Source organism: Lynx canadensis, chromosome B3, assembly GCF_007474595.2.
Source record: "Lynx canadensis isolate LIC74 chromosome B3, mLynCan4.pri.v2, whole genome shotgun sequence".
Taxonomy (NCBI): domain Eukaryota; kingdom Metazoa; phylum Chordata; class Mammalia; order Carnivora; family Felidae; genus Lynx; species Lynx canadensis.
The window spans coordinates 58,463,408-58,483,265 of NC_044308.2; the positions used below are offsets into that span (position 1 = coordinate 58,463,408).

The following is a 19,858-nucleotide window of genomic DNA, read 5'->3' on the forward strand; positions in this document are numbered from 1 at the left end:
GATAAGGTTTGGTGAGGGAGGAGCAGGGGCACAAGCACTTATTAAGCACAATCATGGCGTCATTCACCAAGTTAAAGACTTCAAAATTGAAGCTCTGTCCGGCGGTTTAGATCCACTTTCATCAGTCCTTACGGTTGCTTATCAGACCCCAGCCACCAAAATGGTGAAGCTGATTGAGAGGAGGTATGCTTTTCAGGAAGCCTCGAACAGTGCAGGAGATAAACTTGTAGTAGTTGACTTCTCAGCCACATGGTGTGGACCTTGCAAAATGATCAAGCGTTTCTTTCATTACCGTTATGAGAAATATTCCAACGTGGTTTCCTTAATGTTAACATGTATGACAGAATGTTGCTTCAGAGCATGAAGCCAAATGTATGACAGCCTTCCAGTTTATTTTTAATGCTTATTTATTTTGAGAGAGAGAGAGAGGGCTCAAGTGCGAGTAGGGGAGGGTCAGAGAGATGGAGAGAGAGAGAGAGAGGGAGAGAATCACAAGCAGGCTCCACACTGCCAGTGCAGAGCCCAACTAGGGGCTTGAACTCAAACCGTGAGATAATGACCTGAGCTGAAATCAAAAGTTGGTCACTTAACCCACTGAGCCATCCAGGCACCCCGTCTAGTTTTTTTTAAAAAGGGACAAAAGGTGAGTGAATTATCTGGAGCTGATAAGGAAAAACTTGAAGGCACCATTAGTGAATTAATCTAATTATGTTTTCTGAAAACATAACCAGTCATTGGCTGTTTAAAACTTGTAATTTTTTTTTATGTACAAAAGACTATATATCCCAACTATCATCTGATTATAAGTGACAATAAAATATTAATTCTACCCTTAAAAAAAGACTTAGAAATCACTTTATTCTGTTTCTATGACAACCTTGAGCTAGGTATTATTTTTCTTGCTTAAAGGATGAAGAACCCGAGGCTTGAAGAATTTTAAGTGAGTTGCTCAAGGTCATAAGGAAATGGAGTAGCCTAACATGTACCTACCTACTTCTGTCTTACTGTAGGGAGGTCATGACATCTAAACACCCCACTACCTTTACCACACTTCCTTTACCACCTCTTCCAAATGCTTGAGAGATTTTCTCCAGGCAGGCCCATAACTAGACATATACTGGATGACAGAAACACCTCCCCAGCCAACCACCCCAACAATGTCTATCTTTCCCTTGGAAACATCATTCCCTTTGGAACCCTATTCTGAGAGAAGGCAGCATGGCTTCAGGGAACCAATGAACAGGGCAACAGTGTTCCTTGGGTTCTAGTTCTGCTGGGTGTGCAGTGAGATGTGGGAATTTCATATGTGGCACCAGGAGAAGCCAAGTCGGTTTGACTCCGGGAAGCTCTGGTTGGAGCCTGTCTGTCTCCGTGCTGTGCCAAAACCCCAGCTGTTCCTCAGAATCAGCAGCCCCAACCTCCAAAAGCCATAGCTGAGTCACCGTCTTCACCCTGCCCTGGATTACTAAATCCTTTGCCTCTTAGCTTTTTCCTCATCCACTCTTTCATAGGTCATGTGTTGTCCTCTTTCTGTTTATTGCTAGCAGTTTTTTCAGAAATTCCTTAGAATCTTAATCCTTGATACTGTCAATGATGTCAGTCCCTTATCATCCCACCCCACAAAGTGGGTGACTCATTTCAGTGTTTTGAAAGCACACAGCACAAATATATAAGCACCCTTGAAAATCTGTATTGTTAAGGTGTATAAGCACAACATTATATACATATTTGATAAGAGATTAAAATAGTAATATGATGATTTTTAAATCCCTCACTCAGCAGACAAGAGTCCTTAAGAGTCCTACAAATTGTCAATTTTTTGGGGGGGTCTGAGAATCCAAAATTTGCATGTTAATAACTATTCCAGTTTATTCTACGCCATGTGGACTTGCATCGACTTAAGAGAGGCCAGAGCCAAAAAGGAACATTCTACACATACCACCCTCACTCCCTCCTGATGACTTAGTAAAGTTTGGTGACTAGTACCCAGAGTCCTCTGGCATTGAGGTCTGGCATGGTGGGAAGAGAGTCTTCCACTGTTCCATAGTAACCCAGCCACAGTTCCCTATGAATTCCATGCCAGCCCTTTACAGGAGCTGTTTGTTGTCATCCTTGCAGTAGTCCCAGAGCTAGAAGGGACCACTGACTATTCTTAAAAAAGAAAGTGAGCCATTTGCAACTACGTGGATGGAACTAGAGGGTGTTACACTAAGCGAAATTAGACAATCAGAGAAGACAAATATCATATGACTTCACTCATGAGGACTTTAAGACACAGAACAGATGAACATAAGGGACAGGAAGCAAAAATAATATAAAAACAGGGAGGGGGACAAAACATAAGAGACTCTTAAATATGGAGAACAAGCAGAGGGTTACTGAAGGGGGTGTGGGAGGGGGGATGAGCTAAATGGGTAAGGGGAACTAAGGAATCTATTCCTGAAATCATTGTTGCACTATATGCTAATTTGGATGTAAGTTAAAAATATTTAAAAATTAAAAAAAAAAAAAGGAAACTGAGGCACAAAGAGGTGGAGACTCATCCAAATTTACAGATGGTGAGGTCCAAGCCTCCTCCCAAGACTGGCCTAAAGCCAGAGAGCCAGTGGCTTCATGGCCCCATCCTCAACAGTTCCTGAAAGCTTCCCTAGACTCCAGAGTTCTCCCACATTGTACATGGCCTGGGGCACCCCAATCTCAGATTCTGTTAGGTAGTTTCAACAGTATTTTGTTTTCCAGTCTAACCATGTCATCTTTAAAATGTGTATGCCCTTGGGGCGCCTGGGTGGCTCAGTTGGTTAAGCGTCCAACTTCAGCTCAGGTCATGATCTCATGGTTCGTGAGTCTGAGCCCCACATCAGGCTCTATGTGGACAGCTCAGAGCCTGGAGCCTGCTTCGGATTCTGTGTCTCCTTCTCTCTCTGCCCCTCCCCTGCTCATGCTCTGTCTGTCCGTCTCTCTCTTAAAAATAAACACTAGGGGCGCCTGGGTGGCTCAGTCGGTTGAGCGTCCGACTTCAGCTCAGGTCATGATCTAACGGCTCGTGAGTTCGAGCCCCGTGTCGGGCTCTGTGCTGACAGCTCAGAGCCTGGAGCCTGCTTCTGCTTCTGTGTCTCCCTCTCTCTCTGCCCCTAACCCACTCACATTCTGTCTCTGTCTCTCTCAAAAATAAATAAACATTTAAAGTAAATAAATAAATAAACACTAAAAAAAAGTGTAGACCCTTTAACCCAGCTATTTTCATTTTAAAACATAACTCTAGAAAGCAACGTATGCACAAGATAATCATTGCAACTTTATTATAAGCCCCAAGCCCTGTAGACTATACAAGTACCGAAAATATTGTGATTTGCTTTGAGTTACAGTACATCCATGCAATGGAATATGGTGATTAAAAATAATGATGTGTTTAATTATTGACATGAAAAGGAATTTAACAATCTGTCAAATGAACATACTTTATTAAATGAAAACAAATGTTAAAACAGTATGTAGAGGACAAATGACCCAGTTTCTTGAACATAATAGTGACATTTAGGGGCGCCTGGGTGGCTCAGTTGGTTAAGTGTCTGACTCTTGATTTTTGTTCAGGTAATGATCTCAGGAACCATGAGATGGAGCCCCGCATGGGGCCCTGCGCTGACAGTATGGAGCCTCCTTGGGATTCTCTCTCTCCCTCTTTCTTTACCCCTCCTCTGCTTGTGTGCACATGCATACACACACACACTCTCTCTCTCTGTCTCTCTCTGTGTCTCTCTCTGTCTCTCTCTGTCTCTCAAAATAAATAAATAAACATTTAAAAAGTGACATTTAAACAAAATGGAGGGGACCTATAATAGATTAAAAGAAACTTAAGGGGGCACTTGGGTGGCTCAGTCAGTTGGGTAACCAACTTTGGCTCAGGTCATGATCTCACAGTGGGTTTGTGAGTTCAAGCCCCACTTTGGGCTCACTGCTGTCAGCCTGATCCACTTCGGATCCTCTGTCCCTCCCTCTCTACCCCTCCCCCACTTGCACGCTCCCCAAAATACATAAATACTTAAAAAAAATTAAGAGACATTAACCACATGTGTTTGGATCCTAGTTCAAGAAAATGACGTGAAAAAAGTCATTTTTCTTTTAGATAATTAGGGAAAGTTGCTCTTGGATTGATGGAGTGTTGGATGGTATAAAGCAATTACTGTTAATTCATCAATTACTGTTACTCATCAATGAGAATTGTGATTGTTTTTGTTTTGTTGTTTTTCCATTTCATTAGATTTATTTGTTCATTTTGTATTTATTTTTTTCAAATTTTTTTTTATATTCTAGTTAGCATACAGTGCAATATTGGGTTCAGGAGTAAAATTCAGTGATTCATCACTTACATGTAACACCCAGTGCTCATCCTAAGTGCCCTCCTTAGTACCTATCACCCATATAGTCCATGCCCTGCCCACCTCCCTCCATTAACCCTGTTTTTTTGTTGTTGTTAAGAGGGAGTTATGGGCGTGCCTGGGTGGCTCAGTTGGTTAAGCGCCCGACTTCGGCTCAGGGCATGATGTCGTGGTTCGTGGGTTTGAGCCCCACGTTGGGTTCTGTGCTGACAGCTCAGAGCCTGGAGCCTGCTTAGGATTCTGTGTCTCCCTCTCTCTCTGTCCTTACCCTGCTTACACTCTCTCTGTCTCTCAAAAATGAATAAATGTTAAAAAAAAAAAAAAGAGGGAATTGTGATTGTTAAATAAAGCGCTAATCTGTTATGGGGGAAAATGGGGGAGGAAAGTAGGTAAAGTACACTCCCATTTCTGATTATAAATGCACGTGCATGCTTTATATGTATAGAGCCACACAGAGGAAAGCTGGAAGGAAGTTCTCCAACTTATTAGTATCCTTGGAGAACAGATTATGCTGATTTTCTCTTCTTTTTACTTATCTGCTTTTACTTTCTTAACAATGCAAACCTGTGTGATAAGGAAAAGTACAGATACCATTATCTCCTGGTGACAAGGGCTCTGCCAAGCAACTGAACAGTTGAGCCACTTGGGATGCCTGCAGGGAGGAGGTGCAGAGGCAGGTCTGTGGGAGAGGCCTCCAGGACCAGGGAGCTGGTGGCCAGCACACAGAGAGCCTGTGAGGTCTGGGCAGGGCACATGTGGCTTTAGCACCTCCTGAAGGCTGGAGCTGGTCCCAAGGGAGCTGCATCCTGACTGTGCCTCCGTGGTGCTGTGCCCAGAATAGGCCCACTTTTGGCCCAGGCCCACCTTCTTCCCACAGCTCTCTCCTCACTCTGGATGGATTGCTGGGGTCCCCCATCCACCTATCCCCCACTGCTAGGCTGTGTTTCTGCCTCCAGTCCTATGCAGAGCACAGAAAGGCCAATCATTGACCACCAGCAGGGAAGTCAGTGATGGAGCCAGACCTCCCAGGGCCCAACTCTGGGCTACACAGTCCCCTTCAGGACTATACATGGGAGCCTGAGGCCAAGCAACAGGACAAGGTGATGGCCAGGATGTAGGTGTTTCCACAGGCAGCTTCCTCACCCCCAGCTTCCTCTCACCTCCCCTCCCTCAGGCGACTTCCTCACACACACAGATGTATACACAGGACTGGCACTGAAACCCAAGAAGGCCCCTCACACTTCCACCCCAAGGACCACCCCCCTAGGTGTCCTCTTTCCTCAGGGCCTTGGGATGATGGGAACCCTGTATAATATCATACTAAACTGATAGGAGTTCACTCCTTGATAAGTCGTAGATAGAAATGCCAGGTGAATTGTTGCGCAATGTAATATTTATTGCAGCAAATAAGGAAACTTAAGGGGAATAACTTCCAAAGCCGTAACTCCCCAAGCAAGGGTGGATGAATTCCTTTTATTTATGGTTAGGATGAATATTTTAAAAGGGGGTCTTTGTCCATCATACGTAGAGACAGGCATAAGGTTGTACATGTGCCTAAGAAACATGCCTATACACATACTGTATGTTATGTAAAGGAGGAGTGAGGTAAAGGTGATTGCCAGTCATTCCAGAGGTCACTCATGGTTCATTTGTGCAGGCTCAAGTGGGGTTCTTTAGCTGAAACTGGTCTGTGTGGTCTGGGCTGGCTGGGTCTTATCAGGGCAGTCTTTATTGCTTGAGTAGTTTTGGCTTCCGTTATAGGATGCTACGGTCTTTTGGCAAAGCTGAGAGATAAACTGGAAAGAGCTTAAGGGAAAATGTAGGACAAAGGTCAGTGAGTACAAGCAGATGGGCCATAAAGATTAGGTCTATGGTGACAATATCAGTGATGATAGAGGCCTTGAGGTCGTCTGGCCCACTCCTCTATTAAAAAGGGAGGAAACCCAGACTCGGATTAGGGAACTGACTGGGAAAATCGCAGTGAGTTTGTGATGCGCTCAGGAGTAGAAAGTGTTGTAGTGTTCCCACACCTAGTGTTGTATGGGAAGTGTTGAATCATGATATTGTACACCTGAAGTTACTATTACACTGTATGCTAAGTAACTGTAATTTAAATAAAAACTAAAAATTAAAAAAAAAGAGAGAAAGTACCCAGGAATCCTGGCATCAAACCCTTTACGAAGTGCTGTCTCTCGTAGGCTTGATGGGTCCAAGACCCTGAAGACAGAGGCTACTCCCCAATCCCACCATGCCCACCGACGATTAAGATCCACCAAGCAATCTCTTGGCAGGAACACCATCAGGCACCTGGAGAAGGAGCTCAGTGCCTGACTCCACCAGGGTTTTACAAGAGGGGTGCTGAGAGTGGGGGTCAGAGACAGTTGGAGCACAGCTTGCAGCTGCGACAAGGCAGCCACTGCACCAGAGAGCACATGCTGCTGTCTTGAAGGTACTTCCTGCAGGTGAGCTCCAAGCCAAGCCACTTCCCTGCCACCCTTTCCTCATGCTGCTCCTCTCTGAACTCTCTGGGATTTGGCTATGTGAGTTGGGGTAGGGGCGGTAGAGATTTGCCTGCTACCCGGGGATGTGGGTCCCTTAGTCGGCCTTCTGTATTCCAAGCTAGGCTGAGATCATGGACAGAGGACAGTTCTGGGAAAACAAATACCTAATAAATCCCATTTGCTTCCAACACTTTGAATTTCTGGTCCAAGCAATTTCCCCACATGCCCCCACTGCTCTCCTAAAGGAAGAAAAATAGGAGCCAAGAAGGAAGAGGCAGGACTGTGTACAGAGAAGTGAGCCTGGGGTGGCTTGAGAACCAGGGATTGGCGGTCCAGAAGTGACTCCACATTAACATACAGTGACTTTACTGTAGCCAAAGGTGGATGTCAAGAGAAGTTGCTGGAGCTGTGTCCACTTTTCTCCTTTAGGGCCCATGGGCTAGCCTCCCCCTTCCACCCTCCAGCCTGCCTTCAGGGTCCTTCTTCACAGCTCTCCACCCACACACCCCACCCTAGTGTTGGGAGTGCCAGCTGGGTGGGGTCCTCTGTTGATTTGAAAGCCAACTAGGTGCCAGGCACTAGTGAGCACAGAGGCTGACAGGGCCATATTCCTGGTTCCGGGACTGATTCACTGAGTTAATCAATATTATTGAGCACTAAGTGAGACGGCTGAAGAATTCAATGCCTGGGCTTCCTGCAATTCCTTCCAAATGGCAATGGGGAACATTTCAACAAAGGCCGCAGAGTGAGGGAGCCAGGCACAGCTCAGTAATACCAGCTTGGGCCCTCTCACCACCCAGAGGACTCACTGAGTGGGCAGCCCACCCACAGCCCCTCCTCTCCTATCACCCTCGCTGCCCCTGCTTGGGAGCTGTGAAACTGTCTAGTGGCTTAAGAGCAGTGAGGGGATTTGGCAATGGGAAGTATTGTCTGAACGGCCACTTTCCATCAGGTCATTCACTTCATCACTGCCCTGGTGGCAGCAGCACGAAGCCCAGCCAACACACCAAGCAACGCTAGACTTAGAAGATCCAGCCAAATCACAATTGTGAGATAGGTCACCCATGCCTTTGTCCTTGGTAGCCCCACCTTCCCAGGGTCCCCTCTGTAGCTCCTAAGTCCTTCTCAGTTTCAGGGGTCTTTTCCCTCCAATAAACCACAATCAAAGGAAAAGTGGCTACTTGTGAACTTAACAGTGAATCCACCTCCCTCAGGAGCATTTCTGTTGGAAGCCTTCCATCTAGAAGGGGAAGGCCTTCTCATTCCTCATTCAAGGAACTCTGGGCACCAGAGCTAGGAGTTAAGAGGAGGCAGCTGGCAAGTCTGCCCCTGGAGCTAAGCGGAACACAGAGAAGAAAGTACAAGTGGGCTCTGTGGCTGCTGAGTGTGCACAGAAGTCTCAAGACTCGCCCCCTTCCTCCAGAGAGAACATGAGACAGGAAAAGCAGTGGGTGACCTTGAGCAAATTCCTTGATGTCTCTTTTTCCTTAGCTGTAAAATAATCTGACGTATCTGGCTTGCTGTGAGGATTAGAGATCATGAACATAAATTTCCAAGTTAATGAAATTATATTTGATGCAGAAAATGTGTCGCTTTCAAAAATCCTGGGTCCTTCCCTTTGTTAAATGGGTAGCCAGAGTCCATTCCTCCCTACAAAGGGGCACAAACAGGTGCAGCAGTCAGGTACCACAAGCACAATTTATTACCCAAAGCAGTTGAGGAATTCCAAGCAGCGATCATGGCCTGCCCCAGTCACAAGAAAGCCAGCACCTCTTCAAACTCACCCTCCACTCCCAGCTGAAGTGAAGGATTAAAAGGCTGCAGCCCAAGTTAGGTCACAGCTACAATATCCTCATTCCTGACCAATAGTCTCAAAGTCACAAATGGGCAAAAAGTGATTTGGACCCAAATCTTACACAAGAAAACCCCATGATCAAAACAAGATCGGAGAGATCATTCAAACAGAAAGATACCAAGAGCTTTATTAACAGGCTGTGAGGAGGAAGGCTTTCTGTTTATAATTACCAGAATTAAATGGAATTGTCTATCATCAGTGAATGTGAAAGGAATGCTAACCCTGTGGGGTGGGAAGACGGGTGCACTGGCCAGACACTTTGGGGGCAAATCCTGTGAGGACCCCTCCCCTGTTGTCTAGTGACAAAGGAGCGCTCAGGGACTGCCCCTGAAAGCAGACAGGTGGGGGTGGGGAGCGCTGGGAAGGTAGTTTAAGTCACAGACAACTCTTAGGAATTCAAGAAAAGGTGATCTTTAAGCAATATTGAGAACTTGCCTGACTCTTTTTTACATTTGGAGAATGCAAGCTGGTTGGACCTCATGAGGGATTTCAGCATTGTTTTGTTTTCTTGATAGATTTAAAAATTATCCTAGATGCAGGAAGGTCAGTCCCTTAAAGTCTTTTATCATCAAACCAAATAGCACTTATGTCTAGAAACACTGTGCTCTAAACTATAAAACTGCTGAGAACGCTTCATCCCAGACCCTGAGCTGAGATTTTCATGAAAATCAATTTCTGGGCCAGTTAAGTCTTGATAAAGTTATTTCTTCATAACTCAGCTCCCATCCCCACCTGGCCAGTTGTGGTGGAACCAGGAACCCAATGGGCAGATTTCTTTCCTTACTCAACTCAGGTGCTCCAGGAAGAAGGGGAGTTCCCAGTACCTACACCAAACTCTGCTCTACTTGCTGAACTTTGCTCTGCATGAACAGGTCATTCTGGCTGCAAATTCCCCCAAACTGTCCCTACTTGTGTTTTTAAGGCACACCAATTCCTCCATGTAAGGCTTTCTGCTTATAATGAATTGTTTTCATTACTCAAAAGAAACTTCTGTATTCAAAGCCCATCCCTGCCTGGAGATACTGGGGGGTGGGGGGTGGGGCGGAAATGGTGAGGGCAGAGCCCAATTAATATTAGGGATTCTGGTCATTGGGGTCACACTTAAGCATGACTTTCAACCCCAATCCCTTTCTGGATGTTTCAAAGGCTTCCAGAGCTTTCTCCAGAGGAAACCTATGGGTGACTAAGGGCTTTACATTCACAGACTTGGATGCAAGCATTGAAATCGCCATCGGCCACCTGTAAAAAGATCACAAGTGTTACATTCAACCTGCAGGAGGAAAGAACTAGGTCCCCAAACTACCAAGCACAAGATCAGCTTGGCCATTTTTATTTATAGCACTGTGGTCCTGGCGAGTCTATTCTACAGCCCAATGATGGTGGAAATGATCTTATGACTTGCAACTTGGGAATCCAGAGTCTGTTCCCAAATGCTTCCACCCCTCTGCAATGTCTGTCACAAAGCTTAGAATTCCTTTGCATGAAGGCATAAGGCATATGGAGGCCACTGTGAAAAGGCAGATTAGCCTCAGAGAAGGAGCTCATGATAACCCAGCCACACCCCTTTGCAGCTTGGCTTGGCAGAGTTCATCAGAAAAGAGCACTCTGCTGAAGGAATGGTCATAGACGGTCATAGACGGACGCTGGTAGGGAAGGTGGTCCTGGGAAAGTTCCCCAGATGGGGAGAGGGCAGAACCACAGAACATGAGGTGGGGTGAACTAAGACCCTCTCACTTCCCAGGGTGGGCCCTGGGGCTCTGGGGTAGAAACCAAGGGGCTTGAGTTCTTGCTGTTCTGTTGTCCCCTTTCTCTCCTTCTTCCCTTTAAAAGAGGACAATGAAGACGTGGCCACTTGAGGAAATGGAAAAGAGAGGGCCTGGGTGATAAGGGGCAGACATCCAAGAAAGAGCATGCTTCAAGATCCCCCTCCTTGCCTCCCGCTGTCCATCCTTCCCTCCGCCATCTCTGTCCTCTTGTTTGATGCTCTGTCTTTGGATCCCTACCATGTTGCATGGCTGTCAGTGTGGTAAGGAAAAGTTCCCTCATGACTAAACAAGAGAGGATCCTGTTTCCAGAGGCCACGCTCGGTCTTGCTGGCCCTTCACTACCCTGGCTCACCCACAACATACTCACGTGTTGCAATATCGAAACACCCTTGATATCCACCTCCCGGTGGCTGCGTGCACGAGGGGCACAGTGGTCATCTCAGAGCCCAGTCCTACGAGCACCAGGGTCCCACCAGCACGAGTGGCCTGAAGAGGAGATAAGACCAAGAAAACTCAGAAGATCAGAAAATGCAGACTTCTTGCACAAATAAATATCTGTTTGCATCAGGTGAGTACCCAAATGTTCCAGAGAATATGATTCTTTCTATACTGGTGAACTCTTCCATATGTTAGCCATACTTAACAGAGCAGCAGAGTTATCTTCTGTGAAGATCAGAGGAGGACCAGGTACACTGGGAGCACCCTCGGCTGTCTACAGCCTCCTAGGAAATAGCCAAGTTCTCCAGACCCCAGTGAGAAATCTCCCCTACCAACAGTTAACCTTCAGGCCCTGAGCATCTTTCAAAGCTTTACTAATTCAGTACAGATGTTGGTTCAGGTACATCCTCATCTCAGCACCTGCCCCTCCTCCAGAATGTCAACCCCATAAAAGACAGCTCTTTGGTCAAACCTCTAAGAAGCACCCTCTTGGTGATAAAACTACCCACCACATACAAACGGGGAGGGCCATTAGAATTCTCTGGCTTAAAGGACTGCCTTACACACACAGGCTGGCTGGCATTTAGAATATTTTTGTTCCAGAGACATTCATCCCAACAGTATCAGCCACATAGGTTTTGTCTTCCTTGAACACCTATCTGCCTTATCAGTTTCCCTCCTTAGAATGGGCCAGAGAATGAAATTTCTCTTGACAATCTCCACTCATTCCACTGATTCCACATGAGTGTTGTGCCTCCACCAGAGATTTTTGGGGATCACTGTGGTCAGTATTGTGAGAGATGGAAAAATAGTTCATTTTCATTATAGTTGGGAGCAGCTAGCACTTACTGGGACCAGTCTAACCAGTGGAGCTGCAAAAAGCCACACATCACAGCCTATGGGGGGAAGGAAATGCCATGAAGAGAAGCCTGCAGAATAGGGGTGACTTTGGACTTTGCACTTTTGAGCTATGGGACCCTCTCAAGCAGCTTCCTCGTGTATACGATCAGGATGATGCCTCCCAGTGGGGCTGTTAGGATAAAAATCACAGTCCTCGCACTAGGATGGGCTCATCGTTCAGCATGTTTTCTGTTTTTATTGAAGCACAGGGCCACTTACAACCACTGTGACTTATGACCACTGTCAGTTTAGGAAAGGCGCTCTCACCACTGGAAAATGTTGCTGTCCCCACTGGAAAAGGTGGGGTGGGGTGGGAGGTGAGTTCAAAGTTGTGAGTGAGCCACAGAAAAACTTTTTGAGTGATAAATTGTTTAGAAGAACTGTTCCCCCATCAGTATTTCCTCTCTACCTAGTGAGAAGGAGGAATACTACCAAGCTGGCCATCCCAAGCTGCCAGGAGGCCAGCTATTTGCAGACCACAGGCAAAGGAATGCTTGGACTACCTGACTATTGTTTTGTGGGTGGGACCCTCTGCACCAAGATGTCATGAACTCTACCCTAAGCATTTGCCATGTTTCTTCCCAGACATTTTCTAGTCACAAACCTGCCAGGAAAGTGACTCTCAGGTGTGTCCATATAAGATGCCTCCACCTAACCTGCCTGTTGGTGGGGTGGCCTGCAGCACCCTATAGCATCTGTCATGCATAATGGCTCTATTCCCCACTCAGGAGAGGTACTGGCTTCAGGCCCAGCTGCCTCAGGTAGCCAAGCACCGGGCCCCCAACGTCGTCAACAGCTGGAGATAGATGCCAACTGTTCCCAATGTTCTCCAGGCAGGGGAGAAGAGAGAGTCTTGCATTATGAAGCCATGGCTTTTACTTGCCTTCCTCTGGAGTGGGGGTCACTGACTGCCAACAACTTGAAGAGGGACACACCTTATTCATCATAGCCCTCAAAGTGCCCAGCACAAAGCCGGAATGCAGCAGGAGCCCAAGACAAGTCACTGGTTGACTAATCACACACAGACCGAAAGGTTTCTCTTTGCCCCTTCCCACATGGCAACTGTCATCTCTGACAGTGGAGCAGAGGGTGGGCCGGCTCCAGCTGGAACTTAGGACAAAGAAAAAGTGGCACCTGTTCCTCCCCGCCCTCCCAACACTTCCTCAGCCCCTGATGCCATGGGTATTCAGGTAGGAAAATAGGTAGGCAGCTCTGCCATCCCCAGAATGTCTTGCAGGTGCAAAGTGCCCTTACGCATGACCAGCTGTGACTCAGAAGGAAGGAGGAAGCCTGTACTGCCGCGAGGAAGCAATGTGGGAGCAGGGGTTTGTGTGCTCAGTGCTGGAGGCTGCTGCCACCACCCTCCTCAGCCCAGTCCCTCCCTGCCAGCATGGTTGCCCATTGGCTCCTGGTCCCCTTCTTCCCTTTTCTCCTAAGCAGTGGACAGAGTAAGAAAAACTCAGGCACTGGGGCAGTGTGTTCAAGGCAAGTCACCAGGCCTCTTGTGGTAAAATGTAGGCAGTGATAACTAATCTTCACGGCTACTGGGCAGATCTGGCATCACATTTATAAAGTACCCAGCAGAAGACGCAGCACATGGTGAGGCTGAAGCCTAGAAGGTATTCTTTCTCCCCTCTTTTCCTCATACTTGGTATCAATGCCGTTCCCCACCCCCATTCCACCAACTTCCCATAAACTACTGGGGGTTGCCGAGGTGCAAATCAGGTGTTGGCAGCTACCTGTTGCCAGGTCTGGGACAGAAGAGTAGTGGCCAACTGTGACCCTAAAAATCACCACACCTTTGTGACTAACTAAATGAATGGCTCTCACTTTGTATCAATGACTCAAAGACTGCAGTTTTCCTCAATTAAAGAAGATAGGGATTCCCACACACAACTAAGGCATGGTTCCCTCTTCCTTCTGTTATCTTTTGACCAATAGCACTGCTTTTATGACCACAGATATGATCATGATAGCAACCCCATTTTAAAGGGGTGTGTCTCTTAACATTTTTCAAGGCCCATATATGCCTGTTACCTTGTTTAGACTTTACACCGACCTAATAAGAGTACTAGACAAGTGAAATTAAAAAAAAGAAAATAAGAAAAACCACCAGGGATAACTAGATTACCTAATTTTGCTTGTGTGTGTGAGGGGGGGGTCACATAACAAGGGTGGAGACACCTGTTCCTAGCACTCCTTACTGCTACCTACCCTGCACTGATTTCCCAGAGCTGCCCACCAGCTTCAGCGACCCACATCCTACTCACATAGATGCCCGCCTGGATGGACAGCTCCACCCCGAGCACTCGATGGTAACTTCTGGCTTGCACCCCAGCAGATCTTCAACTTTACTGGCGATTTCTTTAGGGCTCTCCTTGGATATCTGGAGGACGAAATCAGCCCCAACTTCCTTGGCTTTAGACAACCGAGTGGCAGACAGATCTAAAGTTGAACAAAAGTTTCTTTCAAACTGAGAACTGGATGGCGGATTGGAGAGAAAATGAAGATGGAGGTGTATGTTTTAGTGGTAATAAAACTCTGGTGTAGTGGATGGTGTTACTGAGCCCAAACACTTACTCTCTACACCTTCACACTCTCCCATACACACCACACAGCTGCACACACACACACACACACACACACTCTCCCTTTCCCTTCCCCCATCCCTCTCACTCAGATCATTTCTCAAATATCCACTGTTTTACATCCCCACACCCCCTATACACACCACACAGCTCTACATAGCTTCCCTCTCTCTCTCTCTTAAAGGTACCTGGTCCTCACATATACATTCAGATACCTTCTATACACTGATACCTTCTCCACACACAAAGCACTCACTCTCCTACATCCCTACTCCCCTTATATCCACATACTCCACAATTCTATACACTCACCCAAACCCACACTCTCAGATACCTTACACACACACACACACACACACACACACACACACCCTTCTATACCCTACATGCTTCCACACATACTGTCACAGATAAGCTCTCCTCACACATACACACATCTCTCACCCATACCATACACTGCACACACAAACACCCTCCTATAAACATATCATAGATCCCACTAACTCCACCTCACGCACACACAAGCACACCTTTACCTCCTGGGTTTGGTCAAATGGACCAGGGGCTAAGCGTCTTCTTAGAACTGAGTGAGCGTAGGGGCATCTGGGGTCCACACATAAAGAGCCAGACCTTCTCCGCAGCAGCCACCCTCTGCCCCTGGGTGGGCTTTTCAACCATTGAACCCGGGGGGAGAAAAGAGGAAGAGCCCCTTTAGAAACCCAGCACTCCAGGAAAGGAATAGTTCTCAAGCCCCTGGCCTAAATGGTAGGCCGCTGTTTCCTCTTCAAGAAGATTGAAAAGAAAACCTTCTTACCAGTCACCACCACTTGGGCTGCACCCATTGCCTTGGCCACGATCAAAGTGACCAGTCCAATTGGCCCTAAATAAAGCAGGAAATGGGAGATGTTTGTGAAATATTAAACATCAGCTCACCCCTTGTCCAGGCCATGGACAGGAACCATAGCTTGTGTGCACCTCTAGCATCTACCCTGGTGCCTACCACATAGTGAGGCCTTAACAACTATCTGTTGAATGCATAAGCACATGAATATATGAAGAACTGTTCTGGACATGAAATTTGCTCCTACTGCTGAGTTCCATTTAATTCTCTCAACCTCAAAGCTAGAACCTTTCCGTTTACTCTGCTTGGGGAAAATGGCAAATTAGAAGAGGGCTCGAGAAAATATATTTGTTAAGAGAATAAAATGTCTCAGAAGGCCTGGATACACTGTCCTGTTCTCTCTCTGGCTCCTACCCTCTTAGAACCCATCACATCCCCCCAAGGAGAGACACATCCTTTACAGGTGTCCTCTGAGGACCACCTTGGCTTAAGTGACCTGGCTTCATGGGCTGACCCAGCTGCTCAGGCAGCTCTAGGATGTTCAGGGACTTAAAAATCAGTCCAGAGACCACTTGCTTCCCACAGCATCTGCATGCTGGATGACACGGTTTTAGTACAAAACCAGACCCACAAAATGAGACTGTGCAGATTCTTTGAGGATTTGCTTTTGACACTGCCTTTGAAAATAATTTTGTGAGTTTCCTCCCAAAGTCAAAACACTGGAAGATACTTGAAATGACCAACAAAGAGGTGATTAGCTAAACAAACTACAATGGGGTATTACACAACTATTAAAAATTATGTCATAACTCGTTCATCCAGTGTGATGGAAAGAGGTTCATAATATATCAATTTTTTTTAAAAAGAGTAGGTAAAATAAGGCATGTTTACCATGATCTCATTTTAAAAAACCGAAAGCTTCAGAGCACCTGGGTGGCTCAGTCAGTTAGGCATCCAACTTTGGCTTAGGTTTTGAGTTTGAGCCCCGCATCGGGCTCTGTGCTGACAGCTCAAAGCCTGGAGCCTGCTTCAGATTCTATGTCTCCCTTTCTCTCTGCCCCTCTCCCACTCACACTCTGTCTCTCTCTCAAAAATAAATATACATTTAAAAAAATTAAAAACCTGAAAATTCTACATCAAAATATTCACAGTGGTTCTCTTTCAGGATGATAGGTGATGGGGCTATGGGTGAATTTCTGTGTGTATACACATGTGGTATGCATGACTTCTTTTTCTATGTCAAAAGGAATTACTTATGCAAATTAAGTATACACACACACACACAAACACACACACACACACACACATATGTCACTTGTGGGGCTCCTGGGTGGCTTAGTCAGTTAAGCATCCAACTCTTGATTTCAGCTCAGGTCATGATCTCACAGTTGTGAGACTCAGCCCCTGCATTGAGCTCTGTACTGACAGCATGGAGCCTACTTGGGATTCTCTTCCTCCCCCCTCTCTTTCTCTCTCATAAAAATAAATTTAAAAAAAATAAAAAGCTCTGCACAGCAAAGAAAACCATCAACAAAATGAAAAAGGCAACCTATCAAGTAAGGGAAAACATTTGCAAATCATATATCTGATAAGGGGTTAATACCCAAATATATAAAGAACTCATACAATCAACAGCAAAAAGCCAAGCGATCTGATTTTAAAAGTGGCAGAGGATCTAAGACATTTTCTTCATATATATATATATATATATATATATATATATATATATACATACCCAAAGTGGGCCTTGAACTTACAACCCTGAGATCAAGAGTTGCATGTTCTACTGACTGAGCCAGCCAGGCACCCCTAAACAGACATTTTCCCAAAGAAGACGTACAGGTGGCCAACAGGTACATGGAAAGGTGCATAACATCACTCATCATTAGGGAAATGCAAATCAAGACCACATGAGATATCACCTCACACCTGTCAGAATGGCTACTATTAAAAAGGACATGAAAAAAAAATAAAAATAAAAGACATGAAATAACAAGTGTTGGCAAAGATATGGAGAAAAGGGAACTCTCGTGCACTGTTAGCGGGAATGTAAATTGGTATGGGCACTGTGGAAAACAGTATGGAGTTTCCTCACAAAATAAAAAATAGAACTACCAGATGATCCAGTAAGTCCACTTCTGGGTATTTAATGAAAAACACTAACTCAAAAAGATATCTGTACCCCATGTTCATTGCACCATTATTTACAACAGCCAAGATATGGAAACAACCTAAGTGTCCATCAACAGATGCATATACAAAGAAAATGTGGTTTATATGTACACAGTGGATATTATTCAGCTGTAAAAAAAGAAATCTTGCCATTTGTGACAACATGGATGACTTTGAGGGCATTATGCTGAGTGAAATAAATCAGACAAAGACAAATACTGTAGGATCTCACTTACATGTGGAATCCAAACAAAAGCAAAATGAAACAACAAAACTCACAAATAATAGTAGGAAATGGTTTCCAGAGGGGGCATGGTGAGAGGTGAGTGAAATGAGTGAAGAGGGTCAAAAGGTACAAACCTCCATTTCTAAAGTAAATAAATCATGGGGATATAACATACAGCATGATGATTATAGTCAATAATACCATGTTGCATATTTGACAGTTGCTAAAAGAGTAGATCTTAAAAGTTCTCATCACAAATTTTTGTAACTATGTATAGTGACAGGTGTTAACTGGACTTATGGTGCTGATCATTTGGTAATACGTGCAAATATCAAATCATCACGTGTACCTGAACTAAGGTAATGTTATATGTCAATTATGCCTAAAAGGGTGTGTGAGGAACACCAAATCACACCCACAAGGAGTATGAGCATGTTGTCTGTGTCACTAGCATTAGACACCTAGAATGGTTCAGTCTGAGGCTGCTAGGGTTTTGTTCGGGTGGCTGGAAGCAGGGGAGGAGAGAACGCAGCCAGCTGCAACCCCAATGCAAGCCGAGTGCTGGCTCAGGGTGGACTGGACTCCATTCCTTCCACTGGCCGTGGGCAGGACCCACCTCATTCCTGGATGGACCAGGAGACCACTTCTCTGTCATGACTTAAGTTCAGAAAGTCACCTTTCCCTTAACTACCAAAAATATTCCCTGTTAAGTTAAAAAAATCATCCCAAATTACATTCTTTAAATGAACAAAAACAGATATATTGCTTAGGAAATAACATGAAATACTATTATGTCTGCAGATAGTTTATTTAGCAAAGTGCTGGTCACTGAGGGAATGGGACAACCGTAATCCTCTTCCACCCAGAAAGATTCTAGGACCAATTCCAGCCATTGGTGGGGGAATGAGACGGCAGAGGGATCTCCACATTACCCTTTAAGGAATTCATAACCACAGTATCATCTGTTTCTTACCAGCTCCACACACAAAGACCTTGTTCCCCAGGGTGATTCCAGCTCGCCGGCAGGCATGGATCCCCACAGACAGTGGCTCAATCAGGGCCCCTTCCTCGAAGGTGACATTGTCAGGAAGCCTAGGGTGTCATTCAACACACTCAGTTAGTCCCTCTCTGGGTAACAACAATAGCTAATATTTATTGAGCATTTGCTTATGTGCCTAGCAACATGCTGAGCAATTTACATATATTCATTCACACAAACCTTGGAAGAGTTCTAGTGTAGGCACTAATATTCTCATTTACAGACAAAGAAACAGAGCCTTGGAGAATTAAATGACTTGTGCCAAAGGTTCAAACTAGTGAGAGGCTCAAAGGGTTGAAATGGAAACCAGATAGGTCTGATTCCAGAATCCATGCCATGCTGCCCTGTTCTGAAAATGGTTTTTTTTGGACAAATCACTTCAGTGAATGTGCACACATTATGTTTTTTTCAACATGTTACCCAAGAAGAGATATGTTGTGATTACCAGTAATAAATGAGAAGTTCATTTAATAAGAGGTTAATATGACCACACTCCAGCATCTCGTCTGCTTTCTCAAACCTATGTATATAGCCTTTCTGGTTTCACTTCAGCAAACAATCCCAACTATCAGCAGCTTTGCCAAACAGTGATTTAGAAGCTGATGTCACTCTTGTTTGCTGCCCTCCCCCGAATTGTATGTTCCAGAAGAACCACATCTGATGGCAGCAGCTGCCTGGCTGCCCCTGGACTGGTTGTAAAGGGGAAAAGGGCCTCTCTTCCAGGCAGTTGATTAAATGCTGCGTCACCTTCACCGCGGGTTCTTGGTTTTCACTTCCCAGTCCACTGGCATCCTGACCCTATTAACAACCCCGATGATGATGACAGCAAACATTTGCATAAGGCTTTACAGATTAGAGGGCTTTTTCATCCATTATCTCATTTGATCCTCACCATGACCTTGTCAGGCAGGAAGGACAGGCTTTATTTTTACCTTCATTCTACAGAAGAGGAAACTGAAGCTCAATGACATTCAGAGACTTGCCCAAGGTTACAAGGCTAATGAGTGGAAAAGCAAGACCTGAACTCAGGTCTCTGGTTCCACATCCTGCCTGCACCGTATCAGCCGCCTGCTAGTACCAGCAGCAATGTGGTTCACATGTCACTTCTGCTAATTCCTCACTGTCCAGTATTTTTATTCAGGGCCCCCAAACCTCC

At 45.6% G+C, this 19,858-nt stretch overlaps 2 protein-coding genes across 2 annotated transcripts in view; one reads left to right on the forward strand and one right to left on the reverse strand.

The window, feature by feature from the left end:
* The first annotated feature begins 160 nt into the window (after positions 1–160).
* LOC115515996 (thioredoxin-like) lies at positions 161–706 on the forward strand. Its single transcript, XM_030318303.1, has 3 exons — positions 161–313; positions 345–389; positions 623–706. The coding sequence occupies exons 1-3, from the start codon at positions 161–163 to the stop codon at positions 704–706; spliced, it is 282 nt and encodes a 93-aa protein (XP_030174163.1).
* An 8,127-nt stretch (positions 707–8,833) lies between these two features.
* SORD (sorbitol dehydrogenase) overlaps positions 8,834–19,858 on the reverse strand; it is a 33,946-nt gene continuing 22,921 nt past the window's right edge. Inside the window, 6 exon segments of the mRNA XM_030318289.2 lie at positions 8,834–9,971; positions 10,866–10,984; positions 14,107–14,135; positions 14,138–14,281; positions 15,239–15,304; positions 18,637–18,755. Coding sequence (XP_030174149.1) covers positions 9,806–9,971; positions 10,866–10,984; positions 14,107–14,135; positions 14,138–14,281; positions 15,239–15,304; positions 18,637–18,755 — 643 coding nt within the window. The 3' untranslated portion in view covers positions 8,834–9,805.

Excerpts from the sequence above, each read along its gene's own strand:
- LOC115515996 (XM_030318303.1), top strand. The coding sequence starts at position 161 with ATGGTGAAGCTGATTGAGAGGAGGTATGCTTTTCAGGAAGCCTCGAAC. Across the intron at positions 314-344 it reads GTTATGAGAAATATTCCAAC|AATGTTGCTTCAGAGCATGA; the intron begins GTGGTTTCCTTA and ends CATGTATGACAG. Across the intron at positions 390-622 it reads AATGTATGACAGCCTTCCAG|TTTTTTAAAAAGGGACAAAA; the intron begins TTTATTTTTAAT and ends CCCCGTCTAGTT.